Source organism: Lachnellula hyalina, assembly GCF_007821495.1.
Source record: "Lachnellula hyalina strain CBS 185.66 chromosome Unknown contig00106, whole genome shotgun sequence".
Classification (NCBI taxonomy): Eukaryota; Fungi; Ascomycota; class Leotiomycetes; order Helotiales; family Lachnaceae; genus Lachnellula; species Lachnellula hyalina.
Window position 1 is genome coordinate 1669 of NW_022157220.1, and position 22761 is coordinate 24429.

Genomic DNA, 22761 nt, shown 5'->3' on the forward strand with positions numbered 1-22761 from the left:
TCATTGCGGCACCGGAGAGTATATAACCACTGCCCCCGTGCGCAAATGCTTCATCGTTGCTGTATGTTGGCGATCCGCGGTATACCAGCTCGGTGGGATCGAGACGGTCCAGGTAAAGCAACAGGTTCGACCAAACCAAGTAGGTGTCGGCCTCGATATAGACGTACCACTTTTTGTTTGGTCTCATTTCCCACGTCTTCTCCAACATGGGCAGGAATTTGTATTTGTCCAAGTTCCAGGCCGACTCCCCAGTCTCGTCTCTGATTGTGCCAATGTTTTGCCCCGTTTTGTGGTACTCCTGCAGTGTCCGGTAGTAATCGAAATCCGGGTTACCATCCTTTACTTCATCCGCGATATCCTTCAAGGCGTCGTGAATATGATACGCGCCTATTTGCTGTTCCAAATCGGAGAAAATGAGCAGATTATCGACGCATTGCAGCATGGTCAATATCTGTGTTGGGAGCTTTTCGAAAACCTCGTTTGCGCCCGTCTTCAAGATTACTACAATGTCATCCGATTTCTTCAATGTATTGCACCGATCGTTCGACTTTGGGTGGGGCGAAGTGGGTGAGGGTGAGGGAGAGGGCGAGGAAGTGGAGGAGGTAGTTCGGATGGCATGGACAATTTCAATAGGTGTTGTACAAGCTGGGATGGGAACCGTGGTAGAGGTAGACGTGGCTTCCAAGGGAGCTTTCAGGGTGGAATGGCTATACCAATGCGAGCTTCGTGACGGAACCTCGTGCGGCAAGCGATCGCGATACGACGAAAAAGATAGGAAGAGAAGGCCGAGACCAAGGGCGACTGCGCATACAACGCGCGCCGGGAATGGGCGTGACAACATCTTGGAACAAGTAGAAAGTATATAAAGGAGCGTGGTGGTTCAGCGAGTTGGAAGAGAGTTTGAAACAAATTCCGAAGTGCGATCACTCTCTTTATGTGGAGGTTGGTTGTGGAACATTTACATTTAAAAATAGCAAACTAAGCCTCTCTCAGTACAAATATGAGTGAGCGCGGGTACTTGGAAGTATTAGTGCAACAGCTAAGAAGAATGTTGTAAGGATCTGGTCAGAAAATAGGATTTGCTCGTGTTAAAAGCTGACGACCGACATGTTCCATTGTATTTTGTTGTTTCGATGCATCCGCCGTATCAATCGACAAATCAGAAGACATCTGCTGCCTCCCCTGCCCTGCGTAGATGGATGCATGGGTCTGTATACTCCGTAGGTGCCCGTGCCGTAAGGTGACATTTGAAACACTTCCACTGCCCTCACGGACCTCAGCCTGCTCCGTAACATCCGTAACACTGTACGGAGTATTGTAGGCGATGCGATGCACGGTGAAGGTAAGTACGACGCGTGAGTTGGAATGAAAGAACCACGAATCGGGCCGCTCGAAGTGAAACATGGCATGTTCATAATTTACTTACTCCGTACTCAGACTGAAGCTATCTCCATTGTTTAAACTTTTGATCCATAGATTAGAGAATACGGAAATCCCGGTACAGTACAGTATAGAGAACTGTCAAGTTTCAGGCTACCTTTAGGCTTTAGCGCGTCCAACGATCTTTACTGATCACCTTAAATCCTACGCTACAGTACACCAAGCAGCGTATCGAATCATTTCTCATAGGTCTTTCAATCAGAAAATACACCAATCAGCTGAGGATGGCTGAGCACGAGGCACTGAGCAAAAAATCCTTATACTATTAATATCTTCCTCCCCTCAAGATTTGCTTCAAGTTAAAAGGATAAGCAGTGCTACACTTTTGGAGCCGCCTGCTTCCTACGACCATCATCGACCAGATCAATAATCTAGGCTATAGTCTCAGCAAGTTCTTACAGCTTTTATTTTATGATTATTCTGTTGGAAATTCAACTTGAAATGTCTACCAGCACGTGATATAAGCACACTTACACAGCTTCCCATTTGGCCAATTCGCCTCCCTCTTCTTATTCTTATATCATTCTGTCCTCTTTCCATTCTACATTCCAACTGAAAATGGGAACTATCTACCCAACTCAGTCTAGTCACGTGAAGTCGACTTCTGCTCAATGACTTTCGGGACATCTACACCCCGCAAGTACGAGATTTTCAAATATGTCTCCGAGATGTGTCCTGCGACTTCACATTAATAATACAAACCCATATTGCTTTCTAATGGGTCTTGAACCGCCGCCACGGCGTAGGTCTTTACCACACCGGCTGTTCGATCGTCCGTGCTTGGTGGTTTTGTTTACCTCTTAATAATTTCTCTTCTCTTTATTCATCTCTCTTCTCTTTTATCATCTCGCTTGTATGTACAACCATCTGTTCCTATCGCAACCAATACTGTTATACCATACCACACGCGCGTTCACTATTCAGATCTCACCTTCAGAATTATCTCACCAGGTAGGGTAGATATGTTGCTCTCAGAAGAGATTGAACTACCATGTGGTCTTCGTCTCCCAAACCGGCTTTGCAAGGTATGTACCGAATCCCATACCTTGATCTTATCGCGTCACGACCGAACTGAAAATGAACAACCAGGCCGCAATGGCTGAGAATTTGGCTCCGGGACCAGATCACAAGCCAAACCAGAAGTCTGTAACCGCATATGGCCAATGGGCAGACGGGGGTTGGGGTATGATATTAACGGGTGAGATGAATTCTTGATCCTCACATCTTTATACAATATCTAAAGAAAGCATCACAGGCAATGTACAAATCTCGGATGCTCACCTCGGAGGACCGGGCGATGTGGCAATCTTATCACATGCGTCCAAAGATCCTTCTCCAGAGACAAAAGAAGTATGGAAGACATGGGCCGCTACCTGCCAGCGCTCAGGAACGCCCACTATCGTGCAAGTCTGTCATCCAGGCCGTCAATCCCCGGCTGGAATCAGCAATCGCAGCTTTTTCGCCAAGACAATCGCGCTTCCCCCGTCAAACTGAACTTTGGAGCTGGTATCCTCGACAAGCTTGCAGCAACGCTCTTGTTCGGAACGCCACGGGAGATGACGATTGAGGAAATCAGTGGGGAAGGTGGTGTCGTGGATCAATTCGTCGAAGCGGCGAAACAAAGTTTCGAAGCTGGTTTCAAAGGCATCGAGCTTCACGGAGCGTAAGTAGAGAATCGTAAATGTGTTTCTTGTTTCAAGCAAGCCTGAAAGTCATCTGACCTGTAATTGGTGCACAGTCACGGTTACCTCCTCGCGCAATTCCTATCACCCTTGACCAACCTCCGCACAGACGAGTTCGGTGGGACCCCCGCGAAGAGAGCAGAGATCGTTCTCCGAGTCATCCGCGCCGTCAGAGAGGCTACCAGCAAGGAATTCTGCATCGGTATCAAGATGAATAGCGTCGACGCCGCGTCTTCGGAATCCCTGGACGACGTCATCGCTCAGATACGTCTAGTGGCTGAATGCGGCATCGACTTTATTGAGATATCAGGCGGCTCTTACGAGAATCCAAGGATGATGGTCGGAGACGGCACGGCGGCGCCTCCAGCTAACGTGAAGAAGAGCACAGCTCTGCGCGAAAGCTTTTTCTTGGAGTTCGCGCAGACTGTTCGAAAGGAGTTTCCGCAGCTGGTGCTTATGGTAACAGGCGGATTTAGAACGCGTATTGGGATGGAGGAGGCTCTGAAGTCGGGTGGCTGTGACCTGATTGGCATCGGACGTCCCGCGACTGTGAAGCCGAAGTTGCCCAAGGAGATTATTCTGAACACATCGGAAGTTCCAGATGAGCGAGCCTCGGTTGCTCTAGTACCTTACCAGGCACCGTGGTTGGTAAAGAAATTTCCGTTAAAACTAGTGGGAACTGGCGCGGCGAATATGCAATGGGCTGGACAGATCACGAGAATGGGGGATGGATTGGAGCCTTCGGCGAGTTTACTCGAAACTACTGTATAGATGGCGCGCGCAGCTTGATCTCTGTTTTGTGAAATAAAGTAGATAGGTACGAGAATATTGGGATACTATACTAAATAGACATAACAAATGAAATAAAATCAAACGCTCAGAGAAAGTTACAATATTGCGGAAATCCCAAATCATCACCCATACCCATGTAGTCAGTCTGTGTCTGTACATTACTCATGATCCGTCATTCGTCATGCATCATCAAATCATAATCATCTCGTCATAACATAACACCATCCCCCCCCTTCCTCAAAACCTCGTCGCGAACCTCTTCTTCGACTTCCTCACCTTGAACGTCGTCGGCGGTATGAATAAATCATTATCCTCGCCATTCGCCGAAATGATATTCGACGTGATATGCACATCCTCCTTCGGCACGATTGGCTTTACATCTTCAGTTCTCGGTTTGGCTTTAGGTGCGTCTCCCAAAGTTGAAGTCGAACTCCCGCGCCAGTTATCCGTGACTTTGACGCCTTCGCCAGGAACCTCCGAAGTACTGATATCCTGCTCGAAAGGATACACCTGCTTCAAAGCCTCAGAGACAGGCACAGGGCTGCGTCGGCGGTGGTCCGCAAGATCGGATTTCGAAGTACTGACATCGCGATGCAGTCCGTTCGGGGCCGGGGAGGGCGTGTGTCTGTCTTTCGCAGCATCGTGAACGGGACTGCGCTTGAACAAGTCCTGTTTCACGATGGTGTTTGGCGATGGTGGGTGCGAAGGTGGGTTTCGGGCTAGCGAAGAAGGTGCATGGCCATGAGCGTGCTCGGGAACTTCTCTACGTCTGGGAGAATCGTCGTTTCGATGCGGTGGCACAACTGGATAATGCCTCTTTAAGTCCTCGTTCACTGAGCTTCTGCGCTCAGGAATTTCCTTCTTGTGACTAGACCGGGGTAGTGGTGATTTCAAGAGCTGCGCGATCGTGGGGTCTTCTTCCTTCTTTTCCCGTACGGGACTCCGTACAGAGAGATCTGACCTTGCCTCTTTTCGAGGCGTTGAGTCCCGCGACTGGTGGATAACTTGGTCCATTCTCATATCTTCTAGAGCGGCGCGGCCTCTGGGCGATTCTGCTCTCGTGTTGTTATGAAAGGGGAAGTTCGGGATTTGTACGGGAGAGTGATCACGCTTGACCTCGTCCACGATGGGGCCCTGTCTGGGGGATCCAATGGTTATTCCATTCCGATATGGCGACTGGGGAGAGTGCTCAGGACTTTTTCTTCCATCCACTGTCACTGGGCTTCTTCTGTCAACCGGTTCCGGCCGTGAGTCCCTCCGATATGGCGATGTTGAACCATGCTCTGAAGGGCGACTCTCCTTCACTTCCACAGGGAGAGGGCTACCAATACGAAAATCTGTCCTACTGTTCGAGTGTACCGAATTCGCGTCTTGCTCGCCTTGTTTGCCCAGCTTTAACTCCACAAGTATAGGGCGCGGCTCGAAAGAGTCCGTCGTAGCATCATTCCAATATGTTGGTTGCTGGACAGCTTGATCCTCCTTCACTTCCTCTCGTCGCGCTTCTCTATCGAAGGACTTTGATTGCACCTCCTTTCGAGGAATCGAGTACGAGTCCCATGGAGCATGGTTCTCTTTGGTATCGTCGGCCCTCAGCTCTTCTTCGGATATCTTTGCACTGACATCATCCAGAGGAAGAGATTTGAAAGAGTCGTTGGAGAACCACCTTTCAACCTTGACTTCGGAGCTGAATTCCTTTACCAGGTCCTCGATATCTTCCTCGATATCTTCATCCAGTTCAAAGCTTTGTGGCACAGGTTCTTCAATTTCTAAGGCGGTTTCCTCAACAACTTGTGGCATTATGATGGAAGGCTCCTTTACCTTCTCGACGGGTGCCGGAAGATTGGTTGGGAACTCATCCCAAAGTTTCTCGCTAAACGTTGATTAGTGAGGGGTGAGACTCAGGGCATGGGATCACTCACCTATCCTTCTTGTAGTCGTCAAGTTCCAAGTCATCCAGTCCATCTTCGATAATTCCCATCGTGGCCTTGATCGAATCCTCAATCCCATGGCAATTCGAAGCCGGATAGCGAATACCAGACGCATCAACCTGTTGGCTGCATACATCCAGGACCTTGATACTCCGTATCTCATCCAGCAGCTTTCTGAGTATCTTCCCGGGGAATGGAGCAGCTGGTTTGGGCCAGATACCAATAGTTCGCGCACCTTTCATCAAGGAACCCAGAACCATAGCATCGCAGGAATATCGCAGGGATTCACCATCGTGTGTGCAGTTTACTTTGCCGTCCATGTATTTTGTGATGAGTTGATCGATAGCACTTATGGCAGTGTCGATGGCGATTCGTCGGCCGTTCTTCATCGCTTCTACTTCAGGTTAATATATGCAGGCAGCTCTAACATAGAGATTTGACTCACTGATCATTGCATGTGGCAGAGGGATTGCCCCCACCAGCTCATCCAACCTTTCATCGCACTCTCGCTGCACCAGTCGTGCCATATCTCTAAAGTCATCGCCCTTTTCGAAAACCCAGAAGATAAAGAGCCATGGAAGGACATGCTCATTGTACTCGGTTGGCATCCCTTCCCTTTTCAGATTCTCTATCCAAGTATCCGAAAACAACTCGACCGATTCCAGCATGGCGTAGTAATTTATCAAGACCGCCAGCTTGCTGAGTAAATCAAGGCTCACCTGCCGCGGGACCTGTCTTGTGCGTCCATGTATGATGTTCAAGAGAATGGCGAAAGTATCCGGGTCATTATCGAGGGAAATCGTCGCACGTCCCGTGCTTTTCAACGTAGCAGCATCGACGCACTCCCCCGCCAACCTCTTCTGGAAATACGCAGACGCAAGCATCATATGCCCCGATGAGACCACGCAATTAACATCCTGGCTCTCCGGCAATATCACAACAGGTTCCTTCTTTAGCCTTGCCCAGAATCCTGGCGGCGGACTGGCGGATCGCTCGCGAATGGAACTCAGATCTGTATCGCGCCGCCCCCGTATCGGTGGGGAGAAGATATTCGCAGTGTGCTCTGTTTCCGGCGGGTCGGGCGCGAAGAACAAAACATTGTCATCTTCCGCAGCCTCCTCTTCTTCGGCGGGTGCTTTTTCGCTCTCGTTCAAAGAATTCTTTTTGATCGGTGGTTGTCCTATGGGTCGTACGAGTCGCAATGTCACATCGCCGTTCGGCATAAACGTCAGGGTTTCGCTTTCCATCTCGACGGCCTCCTTTTTTTTATATCTCCCTTTTCAATATTTTTACTGCCTGAATATTAGCCTGTATTTCATGCTTCACTCGTCTTCTCAAGTTCCGTACTTACCGACTCAAGAACTCCCAATACGCCAACGCTTAAAAACACTTTTCGGACCAGAAAACAATTAAAGAAGAAAAGGAAGAAAGGAAGAAAGACAAGCTGTAGGAGAATAAGAATTAATTGGTGTCACGTTTCGAACCGCCAGGCTAGATAGGATTTGATGTGCTGTACATAGCGCAGACCGGGCCAATTGGGTGAAGTTATTCGCAGCTCTTGCAGCTGGCGCTAAACTGCATATGGGGGGTTGGGAAGCCATGCATGAGCTTTTTGCGATTGGGCTCCTGTGGTACGAGCAAGGACCTCGAAATCTCCAGCCACCGCGTTTTATTTTTGAAGCTTTGCGATCTGACATACCGGTGTGACGTACTAATAAGGCGATGAATTCAATTGTTTTTCGGAAATGCAGGGATGAGAAAGAGACTACTGCCTTCGGTGTGGAGAAGCGGAAGGGTTGGTAAGGATGAAGAATAATTCGATAAGTGATAGTCGGTCAGCTTCTGAATCTCGACCGTCAGATTCCGTTTCTTTTGTTTCTATCTAAACCAAGGTGTATATGACTTTCCAGATTTCAGTTGCGACATAGGCTATTTTCGCTCTTAGCTAGTGGCTATAATTGATAGCCGTGTGTACCAAGGTGCAGCTACAAGTACCCAAGAAACTTTCCCCAGAATGGATTTCATTTTTTTGAAAGACCGCAGTATATCTTCTCAGATCGGACTGTTCAATTTGATCACGCGCATCCTACCGTTGGGTTCAATGACCTAGTTCAGCACAAACCGTGCGATTCCAGTATGTTGTTCTTGTTCTTCACCCCCGTGTAATGTAGTCAGCTTTCACACAGATAGGATCCCAAAGTGTCGTCTCATCCTGCTCCCATCCCCGTCCCCGACCTGGACCTCCATCCGTCCGATTCCGTGGGAAGTCTGGCAACCTGCCGTAAGGATATGGGGGCGGGTACGGGTAGCCGTACCCAGGACCGTGTGGTGGAGGATATCTCCCACCAGGAAAACGACCCATGTTGACCAATGGCCACATTGGAATGTAACATTTCTCATCCAAATCACACTTTTTTTCACAGCGAGTCCATTCGCCAGCCCAACCCAGCCATGCCATCAACTCTTCTACACCTTGTGTCCAGCGTATGAATTCAGCTTCTAGGCCTTCAGAAATAGGCGTTCGGGGTGAGATGGTTGATGGAGCGCTGAACTTAGTTTGCCAAAGCCCTTCTACTGACAAGCCGACATCGACGAGAATATCACAAATCCCACCAAGAGTCTCTTCCACAGCCCATTTCATTGTCCATTCTTCCGGACCAAGATCAAATCCCTCTTCTGGGTCAAGTAGGCGCGTGTATTGGAATTGACAGCGAGAATAGGTTTTCCTGAAAATATACGATTCTCTCATCCATATAGCTTCGTCTGTGTCTTCTTCTGGATACTCGAGGAATGGGAGAAGAAAATCATGTGTTTGCTGTCGAATTGAAGCCAACCAGTCTATCAACGCTGTTTGATTGCTTTTCGGCAATTGCTCATGCTTATGTAAAGATTTGAAGAGGATGTTTAGCCGGCCGGCGTAGACTGAAACGATTTCGTTCGTCATGACATTCCAATCGATACCACTGCAGTTGACAGGTGATGGAGAGAGAAGATCCCTCAGTACTCTTTCGGAGTTATTTCTCATGAAAGCCGCTTCTGGGCCAGTAACACCATCAAGTGCATGCGATCTGCGTCTCCGAGTCAATGCTTTCAACGCTTCGAATCTTGAATCATTCTTGGCAGGACCAGCCCAGTACCCATCCGTCGTCAAATTGAGCACCTTTCGCTCCTCTTTGGCACGCGATAGAGCTTGATTTAAAAACTCTGGAGAGTAATAGCTCAAAAACCCGCAACTGAGAGGCTTGACCCGCACCTCGCCAGTGCTCGGCCCATCGCCCGTAGAACCATAATGATCCACGCCGCTCACGAACCAAAACCAAAGCTTGCTGGATAGAAAGGGTTCTTGCTGCCACTGATCATCAAGGGGAGGCAATGGAGCAGTCGATGGGTCTAGGGAGCTGTCTGTGCGAGTAGGAGATGGTGGGAGAGGGAAGTAGGATGTCGGTTCCGAGTTGATAGTAGAGTGCCCGCGCAAAGCATGCTCCTCGTCGACTTTTGGCGGTAGAAGAGGAGTTGTGACATTCAGGTGGGAGATGAGACGCAGCGAAGGACTCGTGAAGTCACACCAAATCATCTCAAATCCTGCGTTCATCCTCACAACCCCCTCATATCCCCAGCCAGGGCCACCTAGACCTTCTTTGCGAAACCAATCGCAAATCCCACTGGCACGAGCGTATTCCTCCCATAAAAACTGGAACCCTCCATGTTCTGGCCTCGGTGGGCCGGTCAAGTTACCCCATATGTGCAGCATCTGTGTATCCATCTGACCCGTGCCAAACAGGGTGGCTGACTCGCCATCGAAGTATACGCATTTGACTGGCCGTGTAGTTTGATATGTGAGCATATGGGAGTTCCGACTCCCGCCCATGATCCCGTATGCCATTCCTCTACCAAGCTGTCAATATTGCATCTGTGTCTTCGGCTTAGGAGACCTGCATGTCAAATGCTACCCATTCTGGACTTGGCGGTACATCTGCATCCATTCGGCCGTGGTACAGGTTCGTTAGAGGGGCAATCTGGCAGGGCACAAGGCTGTGGCCGTGTGGAAAAAATGTATTCGACCATTGCTGAAGTAGCCCATAGGCCGATGCAAAGTAGTGCGGTGCTGAAGAAGAGAAATTGAGATTCCAAGAGCTGCTTGTTGCTGTTGTGGAGGCATCTTGAAGGAGGGGTTGCTGCTGGAGCGAATTTGCGAATGGAAGACTAAAGAGAAATTGAAAAGCAATAATCACATTCTTGTTGAAGATCTTCATCTTGAAGCGAACAGACTCCACGCCTCTGTGAAAATTGTAAAGAATCCATAAGACTTACCTAGTGTTGTCCGATGTTATCAGCCATGTTGATATTTCAAGGTCGCCGCGTCAGCTACGATAAGAGATCAAGGGGCTGAGGCGCGTGTTTAGCCCAACTCTTGATGCATACCTGACGTGGAGGAAGCATCTCATCTATTTGCGCATTCCATATTTCTCCGATCCCGATTTCTGATCCTCCATAACACTTAGCAAGTTGACGAACTTGTTACCATAAACGACGACATGTCTGGCAAGTCTTATCCTACACGATCGTTTCACAGCGTATCAGATAGTCTCCGCTGCCCAGGAAACATAGTGCTTCCACCATTGCAATATCTCTAGAACAGTGCTCTTCTGGGTATCGTTCATCTATTTTTTCATCTTTATGAATAGATTCTGGTATTTCTATCATCTGTTGTCTGATACCATTCCCAAGTCCTGATCTAGTGCAAAAACTCATTAAACCAAGACACAGTCGCGTTCTTCGCTCTCTCCAGTCCAGCTTTCTGCTCTGCATTGTTTGGGTCACCCTTCACAGCAAATCCATGCACGAGACCTGGGTAGTAGTCATACTGGTATGGTATACCCAAACCCGGAATGACCTTGTTGCAATACTCCTTCAGCTCTGGCGTCAATTGCGGGTCTGTCTCAGGAGCCAGAATCTGTGTCGGCACAAACAGCGTATCAATCTCGCTTTTAACGAGCAGCGATGGGTGTGCAACCGAGATGGCATCGATGAGATTGTTGCCCTTCGCTCCGAGCTGGAAAGATGCCCATCCACCGAAGCAATATCCCGCAGCGCCAATCTTCTTGTATTGCGACTTCAAAGCTCTGGCGCAGGCGAAAACCTCGGGCCCACGGATATCTTTGGAGTTGCGGCCCATGAAGCCTGGCATATCGAGTTTTTTCAGCACTTCGGCATCCCCTGTCTTCACGGCGGACTCGAGAAGGTTTTCGTCAACGACTTCGCCGCCAAAGCTATGCATGCGATCGATTAGTTTTCCGCTCCGAGAGTGTATAGGTATAGACGTCAAGAACGACGGGATATCTTACGAATCTACAAGGTAGACGGTGGCATCAACTTCTTGTGCAAAGTGGTCTGCCAAAATACGGAGGTTGTTAAATGTCCAGCCAAATACATCATGAATTATCAAGATAGCGACATCCTTGTTCGAGCCGGTGATGTAGGCTTTGTTCTTATCAAGGGCACCTTCTGAGCCAATTGGCTTTCCGTCCCATTTGAAGCCTGACTTGCAACAATCGAATGACATTCTGGCGGTTGAGTTGGACTGAATGTGAAATTTGGAATTGGTGGGTTTCAGATCAAGCAAGAATGATGGATAGAGGGGTAAAGTTTTTTGAGCTCTCGATTAAATATTTATCTCATTCATTCATTCATTCGTTCGTTCATTCATTCCATGAACGTCCTGTATGAGTTGAAGGCGATGTAGGACGGCGTGAATGTGTCTTATAGATATGGCAACATGTCCCCGGTGATTAAAGATTTCCTGATAACAAAAACATATAGTAGCATCATTAAAGATCTAAAAATAATACCCTAATCCGGAGATACTCCCTTCAACTCTTAAATCCGACCATCTGTTATACCTAGTCAAGCGGGCATTACACCTGCACTCGTATCCCAGTGTTCCCCCTTTCGATAAGAATTGCGAGATCTTCAGAAGCAAGTGCAAATGCCGCGTTTGGGATCGAATCATTAGATAGAGAGTATACCCCTAACCATTTCTTCCCAAATCCTAATACCGAGGATCTTTCAGGTTTACCGAGTCAATCGCACGTACAGTACTATAGACTTTTCACGTGTAAATGGTTTTTCTTTTTTGTTATACAGAGAGGCTTTACTGAAAGAAAGTCTACTAAGACCAAATCGACCTCTGTGAATTAGCTGTTAGACCGAGGAAGTATATTATAGACCTTGATTGAGCCTTCTGAAAGTCATAGCAAATATAGCCCCGGAAATACAGAACAGTTTCATGAGTTATTATATCTTTTTTAATATTCTATGTGCAAGGAGGATTTACGTACAACTTCTAATTAGTACAATATTCCTAAAATACGAAAATTATTATATTTATATAACTCCTTTCAGCCTCGTTAGCACAGCCGCGGCTTTCATTTCATCATTGATTCCAACCTAAGGCCGCCAACATATAGCTTCAAAACATCCGATCTGATCCCATCATCACTCAACAACCAACCTACTCACTCCACCCCAACAAACCTCATTCCCGACCCCCCGACAAAACCTCACATCACATCGACATCACAATGGGCAACGCCTCTTCAAAAGCCGCCTCGAAAGCAGCATCAGTATCAAAAGCAACCACAAAAACAGCCCGCAAATACCCAACTCGCTCTCCTCCCACATCAACATCCAGCACTCCATCCGCGCAACCATTTCGTTCTTCTCCTTCACCTACTGCCACAAACTTAGGACCGCAAGTACATCCGGAGCCAAAAGCGACATCTACACGAGACCGAGGTAATTGCACTCTCCTCTTCTTTTCTCTCTTTTCTTTTCTTTTCTCTCACCCACAGCACCCCATCCATTCCTCTCTATGGACTAGCCAAAGCTAACCTACCTACCAATCAATTAGACATAAACCGCGATGCCTCAGACCCAGATTTCGCAGCGCGCCTCCAGCAACTCGGCCCCGTACAACCAAACCCGACCTATTCTGCCTCCTCAACCTTCCACGCTCCCTCCCCCCCTGCCACATCCACCAATACCAACACCACCACCACCTCCTCCTCTCACGCATCGGCATCATCAACCCCCCAATTCCGCCCCTCCTCGTCTGCACCCTCGCAATTCATCTTCCCCCAAGCGAGTCAAAACCCAGCAGTCAGCCTCCTGACAGCGCGGTACCGACTAGCAGAGGAGGCGGATAGGGAGTTCGAGAGTATAGGCCGTAGGGGCGCGAGGGGCAGGAGCTTTCTGGATGTGGTTACTTTGAGGCAGGTGCTTGTGTTGAGGGAGAGGGGCGTGGGGGAGGGTGAGATCGAGAAGAGGTTGGAGTTGAGGGAGGGGACTGTGGGGGCGGTTAGGGGGGAGGCGGGTCGTGTGTGCTACGGGGTGACGGGTGTGGTGTGATGTGTTTGTGTTTGTGGTATAAAGGCATAGGTGGGTGGATGTATATATTTGTGGGGTTTGGGTTTGGATGGAGTTATAGCGGTTGGGATTTTGAGGGAGGATGAACATGGAGTTTGGGATTGGTGGTGATGATATTACCTTTACACTATGGACTGTGGATAAATACGATGCCCGCTCGCTCGCTCGCCCGCTCAACACGCCAACAAAACACCATGATTACAATACTCCAGAAAAAAGGTGTCCGAGTTCGCTACTAATCTCACCAAGCCGAGTGCCCACCGTCCATTTTCAAATCCGCACCCGTCATGAAACTCGACGCATCACTGATCAAGAAAACCGCTGCTCCGCGATACTCCTCTGGCGCACTTAACCTCCCCAGCATATTCTGTTTCGGCCAATTCTCTCTCCGATCCGGGAATTTCTCAAACAGCGCTTCCACCATGGCCGTCACGATGTAGCCAGGCGAAATGGTGTTGACTCGGATTCCGTACTGGCCCCATTCGCTAGCTAGGTTGCGACCGAGTTGGAGGACTGCTGCTTTGGAGGCGTTGTAGGCGGGACAGATGAGTCCCTTTGTGGGGTGTTGCGTTAGCCAGTGTGCTATTATGATATGATACCTAGGAGGTACCTATGAGAGAAAGAAAGAAAAGGGAGGAGAAGAGAAGAGGAGAGAGAGAAAAGGCCGCTCGAGAAGAGAAGAGCAAACATACCCTATTAGCAATACTCCCACTCATACTCCCAATCATAATAATACTCCCCTTATTCTCATACCTAACCATCTGCCTCGCCACCGCCTGGCACGTCATAAAACACCCCGTCACATTAACGCTCATCATCTCATCGCAGTCCGCCGCCGTGTACTCCAGCGCCGGCGTCTCCTGCTGGATTCCCGCCGCTGCAATCAGCCCATCCATCCTCCCGTGTGCATCGGCAATCTCGCCCACGATGCTATTCATCTGCTGCACATCCCGCACATCGATGCGTCTGTAATGCAAGGATGTGCCGAGCTCGTCGCTGGCGCGCTTTTGCACGCGCTGGAAATCGGGCGAGGGGGTTTCGAGGCGGTCGAGTGCGTAGACTGTTTAGTAGTTCACTGCTGTTAGTTGAAGTGTTTCTGTCTTTTCGTCGGTTCTGGGTTTCATGTGATGGTTGATGATGTTCGCTAATTTATCAAGAGGACTAAGGAAATCAATCAGGGAATATGTAGACATACCAGTAGCACCGCCCTCCAACAGCGCCTCAGCGCACACCAATCCCAACCCACGGCCTGCTCCTGAGACAAGCACGACTTTATCCACCAAGTTGAATTCGGACAGGCGCTTGGTGGTGCCTAGATATGTGGGTGCTGGTCCGTTTGCTTTTACGAGGGCTGCGGCTTCTGCGTTTGGTGGTGAGGGGGGGTCTCTGGTTCCTGATTTAGAGGCATGGCGGAGGGGTCGGAAGGTTGAGAATGCTGCGAGGTGCTGGCGGGTGATGGTGGATTGTATGGGGGTGGTTTTGAGGAGCGTGCGGAATGTGCGGGGGAGGGTGGTGGTGCGAAGGTTGTTCATGGTGGAGGCTGGTGGGGGTGTGTTTGGGAAAGAGGGACTAGGGTTGTGCTGGGGTGCGAGGGGGGGTAGAGAGGAGGGAAAGATATGTGTAGAGAAATGGATGGATGGACGGATGTAAGGAGGAGGATTAAGGGGTTTTAAAGAGAGTAGAGCAGGGCAATTTAATGTATGTGAATGTGAATAGGGTGGGAGGAGGGGTCGACGAAAGAGATTCGATTTCGTCCTGCTTTTGGAGGGCCTGATGATCTTTATGAACCTATAGGTATATAGTAGGTATGCGGGCATGGAATGTAACACGGCATGCTCTCGGATTACCCTTTCCAAGCATTGAAAGCTTAACCCCTCCTCCATTAGAAGTGTGAACGCGTATGCATCTCCCCGGTACCTTAGCTTTATATGTCATTCTTAGCTCTGCGGGTAGCATGCAAGCTACTTTATAGTTCCAAAAACTGGGGTTCAAATGAAATCCCTGTCGATTAAAGATGGTTTCCGAAGATATGGATATATAGGCCGTTTTTATAGGCTCTAGTTTATGTCATATTGTTTTTCAACTACATCTCTTCGGGTTTCTGATTCATCGAATTTGACTTTCTTTCCAAGGTACGATACGATAGAAAATGCGGGGTCGCCCAGTCAACATCCCACGCCCCCCACCCCACCCCGCTATTGTCTATGTTGAACTGAGATGCCTCTCAACGGTTTTGTATTATATATTATGCAGTTAGGTTTATTGAATCATGCACAAGAGTTTGAGTTTTCATGCGTTAGAATTGATAGTTTGCTGTGCGATGGTGGATTCCACGTCAAGGTTGAGGTCAAGAACTCCCCACTTTTCACACCTCAGGTACTAAGCTTCTCCGCATTATTCGGATTGCCTAATAGGGTAAACCGAGCGAAGCGCCCCGAACAACCCATAATCGGATTCAGTCTTTCAACTACAGCTAGATGTATTGATGTATTGAACCTTGTTCATCGCTCTTGTTAATTGCCAAAGGGGAAGGTTTCACGAGTAAGAAACCTACTGTTGGTCAGACTTGGTTGTATTTGGGTTGACATCTATATTGGAGCGCTGCGACTACCACCGGGTCCCGTCTCTTCTTCTACCCCTTTCTGACTACTAAGGTATAATTGTTCCATAATCTCATGCAATGGGTGATTAGATTGCTTAGAATGTATGAATAGATCTGAATTGTTATATATCAAGCCTTGATGGCTAAATCTAAACAATGTAGTGCAGCCAATCGACATGCGGCTACGCATAAAGTACCCCGCAGGCAGCAGACGACATTCTTTACTCCTACCACCATCAAAGTTCAAGCTGAAATCCCACTTGCTCTAGGTATAAGCCAACGATGAGAACTTCTATTTTCTGTTCCTTGTGTGGTATTACAACGGGAAGGCTTTCAACAGACACCTTGCAGTCACCGAGTGAAAACGACCTGAGATGGTGGCAAGAAATTCGTTTTAGTAAGTCAGACTTATCATTTACCACAAGATTTATTCGACGAAGACCGTATATGCTTACACCTATTTCGTTTTCAAAGTCTCATCCGTTGGAACGGAATCGACATCCTTTGTCACAGGAATTGGATATCTACGCCGCCGAGGTCCCGGACACGTCCCCCTCAACCCAGAAGAAAGATACACCCAGTCCGGTATTGCCTTCAAACTTTTAGATCCATGTTACCCTGGTGAGACACGTCGCACAACTTCCAACTTCACACTGCACGCTGCGTGCTGGAGTATTCTTTGCGCGCGACTGCCTACCGCCAATGCCTCGGAGATAGCCGAATATCTGTTTCGTATATTCGTATCTACTGTACGGGATGAACAAGGCCACCGTTCTCTATTCCAGGACTGGAGTCCGCCAAATGATCCTGGGCTACGACGCTACGATTTCGGGGAGTTCTTTTATGTGGATCCGGGGCTTGCTTTGGATGCCCCAACCATGGTAAAGAAGGATGATCTTCAATTGCACGCTTACGAGTCTACGTCTACATCCACGTCCACGTCTACGTCTGTAATTACATATAACGGCAATAACAGCGAGAATGTCTTATCTCGGCTCCCATCTGAAGTTTTGCAAGAGATCGTTGGGTACCTACCCACAAAAACAGTAACCGCCCTCCGCATATCCTCAAAAGTCCTCGCTCAAGCCCTTGCTCTGAATAGCCTGACGCAGCAATTCTGGCGCAGTAGATTCTCGCTAGATTCTGAAATGGACTTCGCGTATTCCCTGCTCGTGAAGCCGCATTCCCAAGCGCCAGTAGACTGGCGATCTTGGTATTTATATATCAAGAACGCCCTGAGCAGTATCTCATCGTCAGATGATGGCTCTCCTTCCATTCCGAATTCGAATGCCGCCATATCTTCGCTTCGGAATAGGAAACGCATTTGGGATATGCTTGGACCGCTTGTACGAATTACCCAACTTCTTTGTGATAGAGGGGGTCTCCAAGGACAGCGGATTTTGTGGGATGATGGTCTGGCGTTGGGGACTATGAATGGAGGGTTGGATGTTGAGATGGGCACGAAAGCTATGTGTACTGCGGAGATGGATCAGGATTGTGGTGGGGATATACGAAATAACACATTCGCTCGACCCACCTGTAGCGAACTCGAGATCCGGGGGCTTTGCTTCCCGATTCCGTGCCAAGGTGGAAGTGACAGTTTTCATCTAGGGATATCCTTAATGCCCTTCTGCGGCCGAGACTATGTTTCCGGACTCCGTGTCGTGGAAGCTGGAAAGAGCACTGACTTGGGATTGGTCTTAGAAGGGACGGAAACACAGCTCGAGTTTGCACCAGGCGACGAGATTCAGCGGGTGGAAGTCCTGTTGGCTTCTACGGGCGTAGTGGGATTATGCTTTATGATATCCCGTCAGTCGAGACTGGTAGCACGGCATTCTTTCGGCGAAAACTGTGTTGAAGCTCATACAGAATTGGTCAGCCTGTCTGCAAAGGCTGGAAAACGTATTTGTGGACTTGGTTTTGGATTTGATGTATGTTTCTATTCTTTCTTTTTCCCTCTCTTTCTTGTTCGTGGTTTTGGTATAAGGAAGCCATTCTTGCCTGGCTTATAACTTGGGAGTATGCAATGGTGCTAATAGTAAGATAGGCTTGCAAGGTGGTTTCTGTTGGGCTTGTTGAATGCGATTCAGCGGTCTTGTACCATTAATGTCCACCACTTGATTATTTTGTCCTTGAATGGGTCGAGTACGCATCTAGATATTCTCTACATCCAAATGCCGGATTTTAAATTTAGGAGCTCGGGAGGGTAGTTTTGCGTGTCACAGACAAGGATTTCCATGATTCGCGAGTTCAGTTTTAGAAAGCTTTATCGGTCTAAAATCACATCGAGGTGAGCCATTCAAAGATAAATTCCTTTGATGTTACTCCGATATGCTACAAGTAAGACGTATGTATGTTTTGGTCTAGAGGCGAGAATAGAATAGAGGCACTGAATACCCCGCCCCCTATTTTGCCGACTGACAACACCACCTACTACACCACAACACACCACCAAGAACATAATGAAATGAACGCAACGTCAAACATCACATCCATCCACCCACAGAACTCCAAATAACATAATGCATATCTACCGTAAGTATACAAGACGGACCACCAAACCCATCTTCCAATTCCACAACCTCACAGCATATATAACACCACAAACCCAACCACTTGCCCATCAGATCCACATCCACATCCATATCCATATTTAAAATTCCACCACTAGGCTACAGCTACCAGTATACCCTAAACGCCCATCTTCTAGCATGCACGACGATGACACTCTACTCTACCCAAGTCCATCGTTCCAACACTTTCTTCTCTCTCCATTAACTAGCTTTTACTGCCGTACCTCGCACACAGACAGACAGACTTCCCTACTATCAAGATTCAAAAAGGAGTGAATACCTTTGCTTGCTGGAGCCTGGACGCTGAAAGGAAGAGCAGACGGATGGGGTTGGTGATGATGGATGGGATGGGATGCATGGCAGACAGAGGAGTGAGTAGAGCATGCATAGGGTAGAGAGTTCTCGGGGTGGAGAAGGAACATGAGGAGAAGAGGAAATCCTGAAAATACTTTATGGGTTTCGATTCTTGGGTTGTTGGTTCGAAAGACTACAGTGCTAGAGAGTTATAACTTCTACGGCTTGAGTCAATGATCAATCATCAGCATGCCCAATGACAATCCAACTGCCGATTCTATCACCAAGTCAGCATATGATCCAAGTATCCATCTTCGCAAAAGACGACTTACAGGAATATTCGTATCCTCCCCCACAACACTATTCAACCAGTCCCAAAAATTCCCATTATCCCAATGTCCCACTGAGCAATACGGGCTCCCGGTTACATCCGTCTCATCCCAATGCGTATCCCCAGCTGTGATGGTCAATTTCCAATCCTCCCAATCCACCGTCACGGGTGGCGTTGGACCCACTATTCGTTTCTCCATGAATCTGCTCCTCGCCATGCGGCTAGACACCTTGGTAGATTCCAGGAAATCCACACTAACATCATACGGGAGTTTAGTATCGCCTGATTTGACAGTAAGGGTATCGCCCCATTTACTGTTGAAGTTGGCGCTCGTGAGCAGGTTGTTCCCGCCGTCTGTGATGTTGAATTGCAGATACAATGGCTCGTTATAGTATTCCGACGCTTCAAAGATATGCAAGTCGCAGGTCCCCGTAACATATGCGGCAGATGAGGTGGTAGTGGCGGGGACTATACTGGTGGTTGTTGGTTTTGGAGGCGCGGTGCTAACTTCGATATGCGTAGATGCGACTTCGCAGTAATAGGTTGTGGCACCGTCTGATCCAACCGTGTTGGCTATACCGGCTGTCCAGCCGTCGTTACAGGCGCATTCTATGGTGGCTGGGTAGTCGATGGTGTAGTAGGAGTAGTCGGTGCTGAGAGCGGCTACGCTGGACAGTGTGCAGGAGGTTATGGGGGGAGATGAGATTGTGCTACTGGTGCTAGTGGCGACTTTTGAAGATATGGACCCTGTTGGTTTTGCTGTACTAGCCGTGGACGATTTGGAATCTGATGCCGTTTGCGAACTGGATGAGGAGTTTGTTGAACTTGAGCCCTGAGAAGCGCTAGAGGAGCCAGTTTTTGATACGGAGTTTGAGGTGGTTGAACTCGAGCCAAAAGAAGAGCTAGAGGAACCAGTTTTGGACGCTGAGTTCGAGCTGCTCACTTTGGAGCCAGGCGTTGCCGAGCTCGATGTTGTCCCATTAACAGATGTCGAGCTCGAGTCGTCGCCATCTCCCCAGTAGAAAGCCAATGGAATTGTGGTTCCACCCACAACTGTTTGTGCGGAAGCAGCTGCAGCGAGGTAAGCTGCGGTGATGCTCGAAAAGGCGGTAGATTGGCTCAAAGGACAGGCATCCACAAATGTTGTTGAAGCCGTCGTTGTTATGTCGCATCCTGATGTTGTAACTACGTTTGTGACACAGCTCGCAGATGCTGTTGCCTGCGCCGAACCTGAAGCTGTAGAGCACGTAACGTACGAATCATATCCTGTGGTAGATTTACTGCAGCTGCTTGAGGAAGATGCTGAAGAAGATGTTTTGGAAGCTGAAGTTTGGCTTTGGCTACCGGTGGAGCTCGAATCATCCTCGTCTTCTTTTTCGTCCTCCTCGAGTTTGTCGGTGTCGGCTTGCACTCCCTCCAATGCTCCTGTAACGGCACCAACAGCCTCAGTGCCCGCATTTGGAAGGTTACCTGCGATCTCTGAAAGTCCATTTGTAATACTTCCGAGATCTTTCGTCAGGCTCCCAAAGAGTCCACCACCCCCGCCGCCTCCGCCTCCCCCATGAGGAAGATTCCCAAGTAGTCCGGCGAGACCGCCCAAGACACCATTGATGTTATTGATAATAGGAGTTGCCTTTGCAGGTGAGGGATCGGAAGCCCATGCATATATACCAGCGTAAAGCCCAGTAATCTGGTTTGATACAGCTGCAACACTTGTAGAGAGATCGGGCGAGTTAGATGTGATTGTAGTTGTAGGGGCGGAAAAGGTTATGGGGGAACCGGTTGCACCTAGCAAGACACCGAATATATCTGTTTTCCCGTTCTGTACCACCGTAGATATCACGATAGAAGGCTGAGCAATGGTATTAAGCATAGCGATAGCCGAGCTTGCAATTGATGTGCTGCTTGACGACGAGCTACCTGTTATGGAGCTGCTGCCTGTCAAGCTGCTTTGGGAAGTCTTGGATGCTGAGTTTGTGCTCAATGGCGAGTTAGAACTGCTCGGTGCGGAGCTAGTACTGTTTCCGGACGCATGACTTGATTGCGTGGCAGATATTGACTGTGAACTTTGGCTTCCACTTGATGATTGGGAAGAAGAAATGCTAACAGAGCTGGCTAACCTGCTAACACTGCTGCTCGAGATGGTGGAGCTCTGGGAATGGGAAATAGAGCTGCTAGCACTGCCGCTACTATTCGACAGTATAGCGCTCCGGGAGCTGGAAGAGCCAACTGTGCTACGGAGCGATGTGATGGATGTTGTGTTTGAAGAAACCGCCAAACCCGTACCTGCTGCAGTGACGGCGGAAAGAAGTGATATGACCCCCAATTGGGCAGTGATGTGTACCATCGCGAGAGATGCGGATGGAGAACGTGGGAGTAGATTGGTGCTTCTTAGGAGTAGTAAAGATGTGAACCCAAAGACTCAATTCAAAATAATAGATGACAACGCCGATGAGAATTGCTGGATCGTAGAGCTGTGCAATTTTGGAAACGAAGTAAATTGAAGAAATAACTATTTGATCTACGATCTATCTACGTAGTATAGAATAAATTAGTTGAACAAGTGTGGCGCACCACCATGTTGTGGTAGGAAGGGGAAGGATTGCAAAGAACATAAATTTAAGTGCTTATCAGGTAGGTATAGTAAGGTTACATTCTATAAAAAGCGATGGTAACCTGAAGCATGGAGGAGTATTCTGTGCGGCAGAGTTCCAAATCCTTCGCTGCAACATGTAAGACTACCCTGGTCACGAGCCTCTTCGAACCACCGCATTCAATTTGAAGATACGGCTTAGACGCATTTTGCTCCTTCACCACAGGGTTGCTATTGTTTCTCCTGGGATTGAAATCAGTGCCTTTATGAGTAAGATTGCCCGCCCAGTCAACCTATGGAAAGGGACACAGCTAGCTTACTTGGGTAAATGCGTATATTCCCAACACCAAGAATCAACTTCCGACTAGGGAGTACCGTGTTCCTACTCTTGCCTTCGCCGCAGGGTATATTCTAATTTGATAGCTATTTTTAATATCAGCTCTAGGATTCAGATCTACGCCCCACAGCCTTGATGGGAGATTGAGTTCTAGATCTTCCTTGAGCACCTCTTACCTTAATTCACCCGATTTTCCCTGCGGATCGTTGCTTCAAATCAACTTATGTTTATTTCCATTTCCATTTTCAAGAATCTGTTCAGCGTTTATCATTATTTCGTGTTCTCCACCAAGCAACCATGGTTTCACGTATGAAATTCTGGGCGGTGTTAAGTTTCATTGTTTCTATCGCAGCTTCTCCGATAGAAGGTCCATTGGAAAAGCCTCTAGAACAGCGCGCCGCCAGCATCTTTCTTGGTTACAAAGCTGTTAACGAGGTATGTGAAGCTTTCTAAAACAAAATTCATGCAGACACGAATAGTTTTCACTCGGGTTACAACCCCACAAATTCCCCTGACTTATCATACAATACAGAATTCTCAGACAAAGCACCCTACTGACATGCTTCATGTAGAAAAGAGCCAAGGCATACATAGCCGCTGGCAATACCCTGATATTTGATTCCACTGGCAGCTCTGATCAGTTGGGGCCAGGTCAATATATCAGCCCTACATTTCACGATTGGCCCGGTGTTTGGGACTGTGCCATCCTCACGTCCAATCCAACGGCATGGAATATAGCCAACAAGGTATGGGTAGCGGATACC

At 48.4% G+C, this 22761-nt stretch overlaps 5 protein-coding genes across 5 annotated transcripts; 2 read left to right on the top strand and 3 right to left on the bottom strand.

Moving 5' to 3' along the window:
* Window positions 1-2402: 2402 nt before the first annotated feature.
* On the top strand, window positions 2403-3893 carry nadA_2 (NADH-dependent flavin oxidoreductase nadA; the record flags this gene model as incomplete). The annotated part of the gene is made up of 5 exons (XM_031150902.1): window positions 2403-2465; window positions 2530-2638; window positions 2696-2847; window positions 2895-3103; window positions 3179-3893. 5 exons carry the CDS (start codon window positions 2403-2405, stop codon window positions 3891-3893), a joined length of 1248 nt encoding a protein of 415 aa, XP_031003901.1.
* Window positions 3894-7994: 4101 nt separating this feature from the next.
* On the bottom strand, window positions 7995-10095 carry YOR389W_1 (Uncharacterized protein; the record flags this gene model as incomplete). The annotated part of the gene is made up of 2 exons (XM_031150903.1): window positions 7995-9737; window positions 9775-10095. 2 exons carry the CDS (start codon window positions 10093-10095, stop codon window positions 7995-7997), a joined length of 2064 nt encoding a protein of 687 aa, XP_031003902.1.
* A 482-nt stretch (window positions 10096-10577) lies between these two features.
* tropI_3 (Hydrolase) lies at window positions 10578-11405 on the bottom strand (the record flags this gene model as incomplete). The annotated part of the gene is made up of 2 exons (XM_031150904.1): window positions 10578-11112; window positions 11188-11405. The coding sequence occupies 2 exons, from the start codon at window positions 11403-11405 to the stop codon at window positions 10578-10580; spliced, it is 753 nt and encodes a 250-aa protein (XP_031003903.1).
* Window positions 11406-12423: 1018 nt separating this feature from the next.
* LHYA1_G005964 (uncharacterized protein) lies at window positions 12424-13249 on the top strand (the record flags this gene model as incomplete). Its single annotated transcript, XM_031150905.1, has 2 exons — window positions 12424-12637; window positions 12753-13249. 2 exons carry the CDS (start codon window positions 12424-12426, stop codon window positions 13247-13249), a joined length of 711 nt encoding a protein of 236 aa, XP_031003897.1.
* A 259-nt stretch (window positions 13250-13508) lies between these two features.
* Window positions 13509-14799, bottom strand: ARD_0 (D-arabinitol 2-dehydrogenase [ribulose-forming]; the record flags this gene model as incomplete). Its single annotated transcript, XM_031150906.1, has 3 exons — window positions 13509-13820; window positions 13960-14327; window positions 14463-14799. 3 exons carry the CDS (start codon window positions 14797-14799, stop codon window positions 13509-13511), a joined length of 1017 nt encoding a protein of 338 aa, XP_031003898.1.
* Window positions 14800-22761: the final 7962 nt, after the last annotated feature.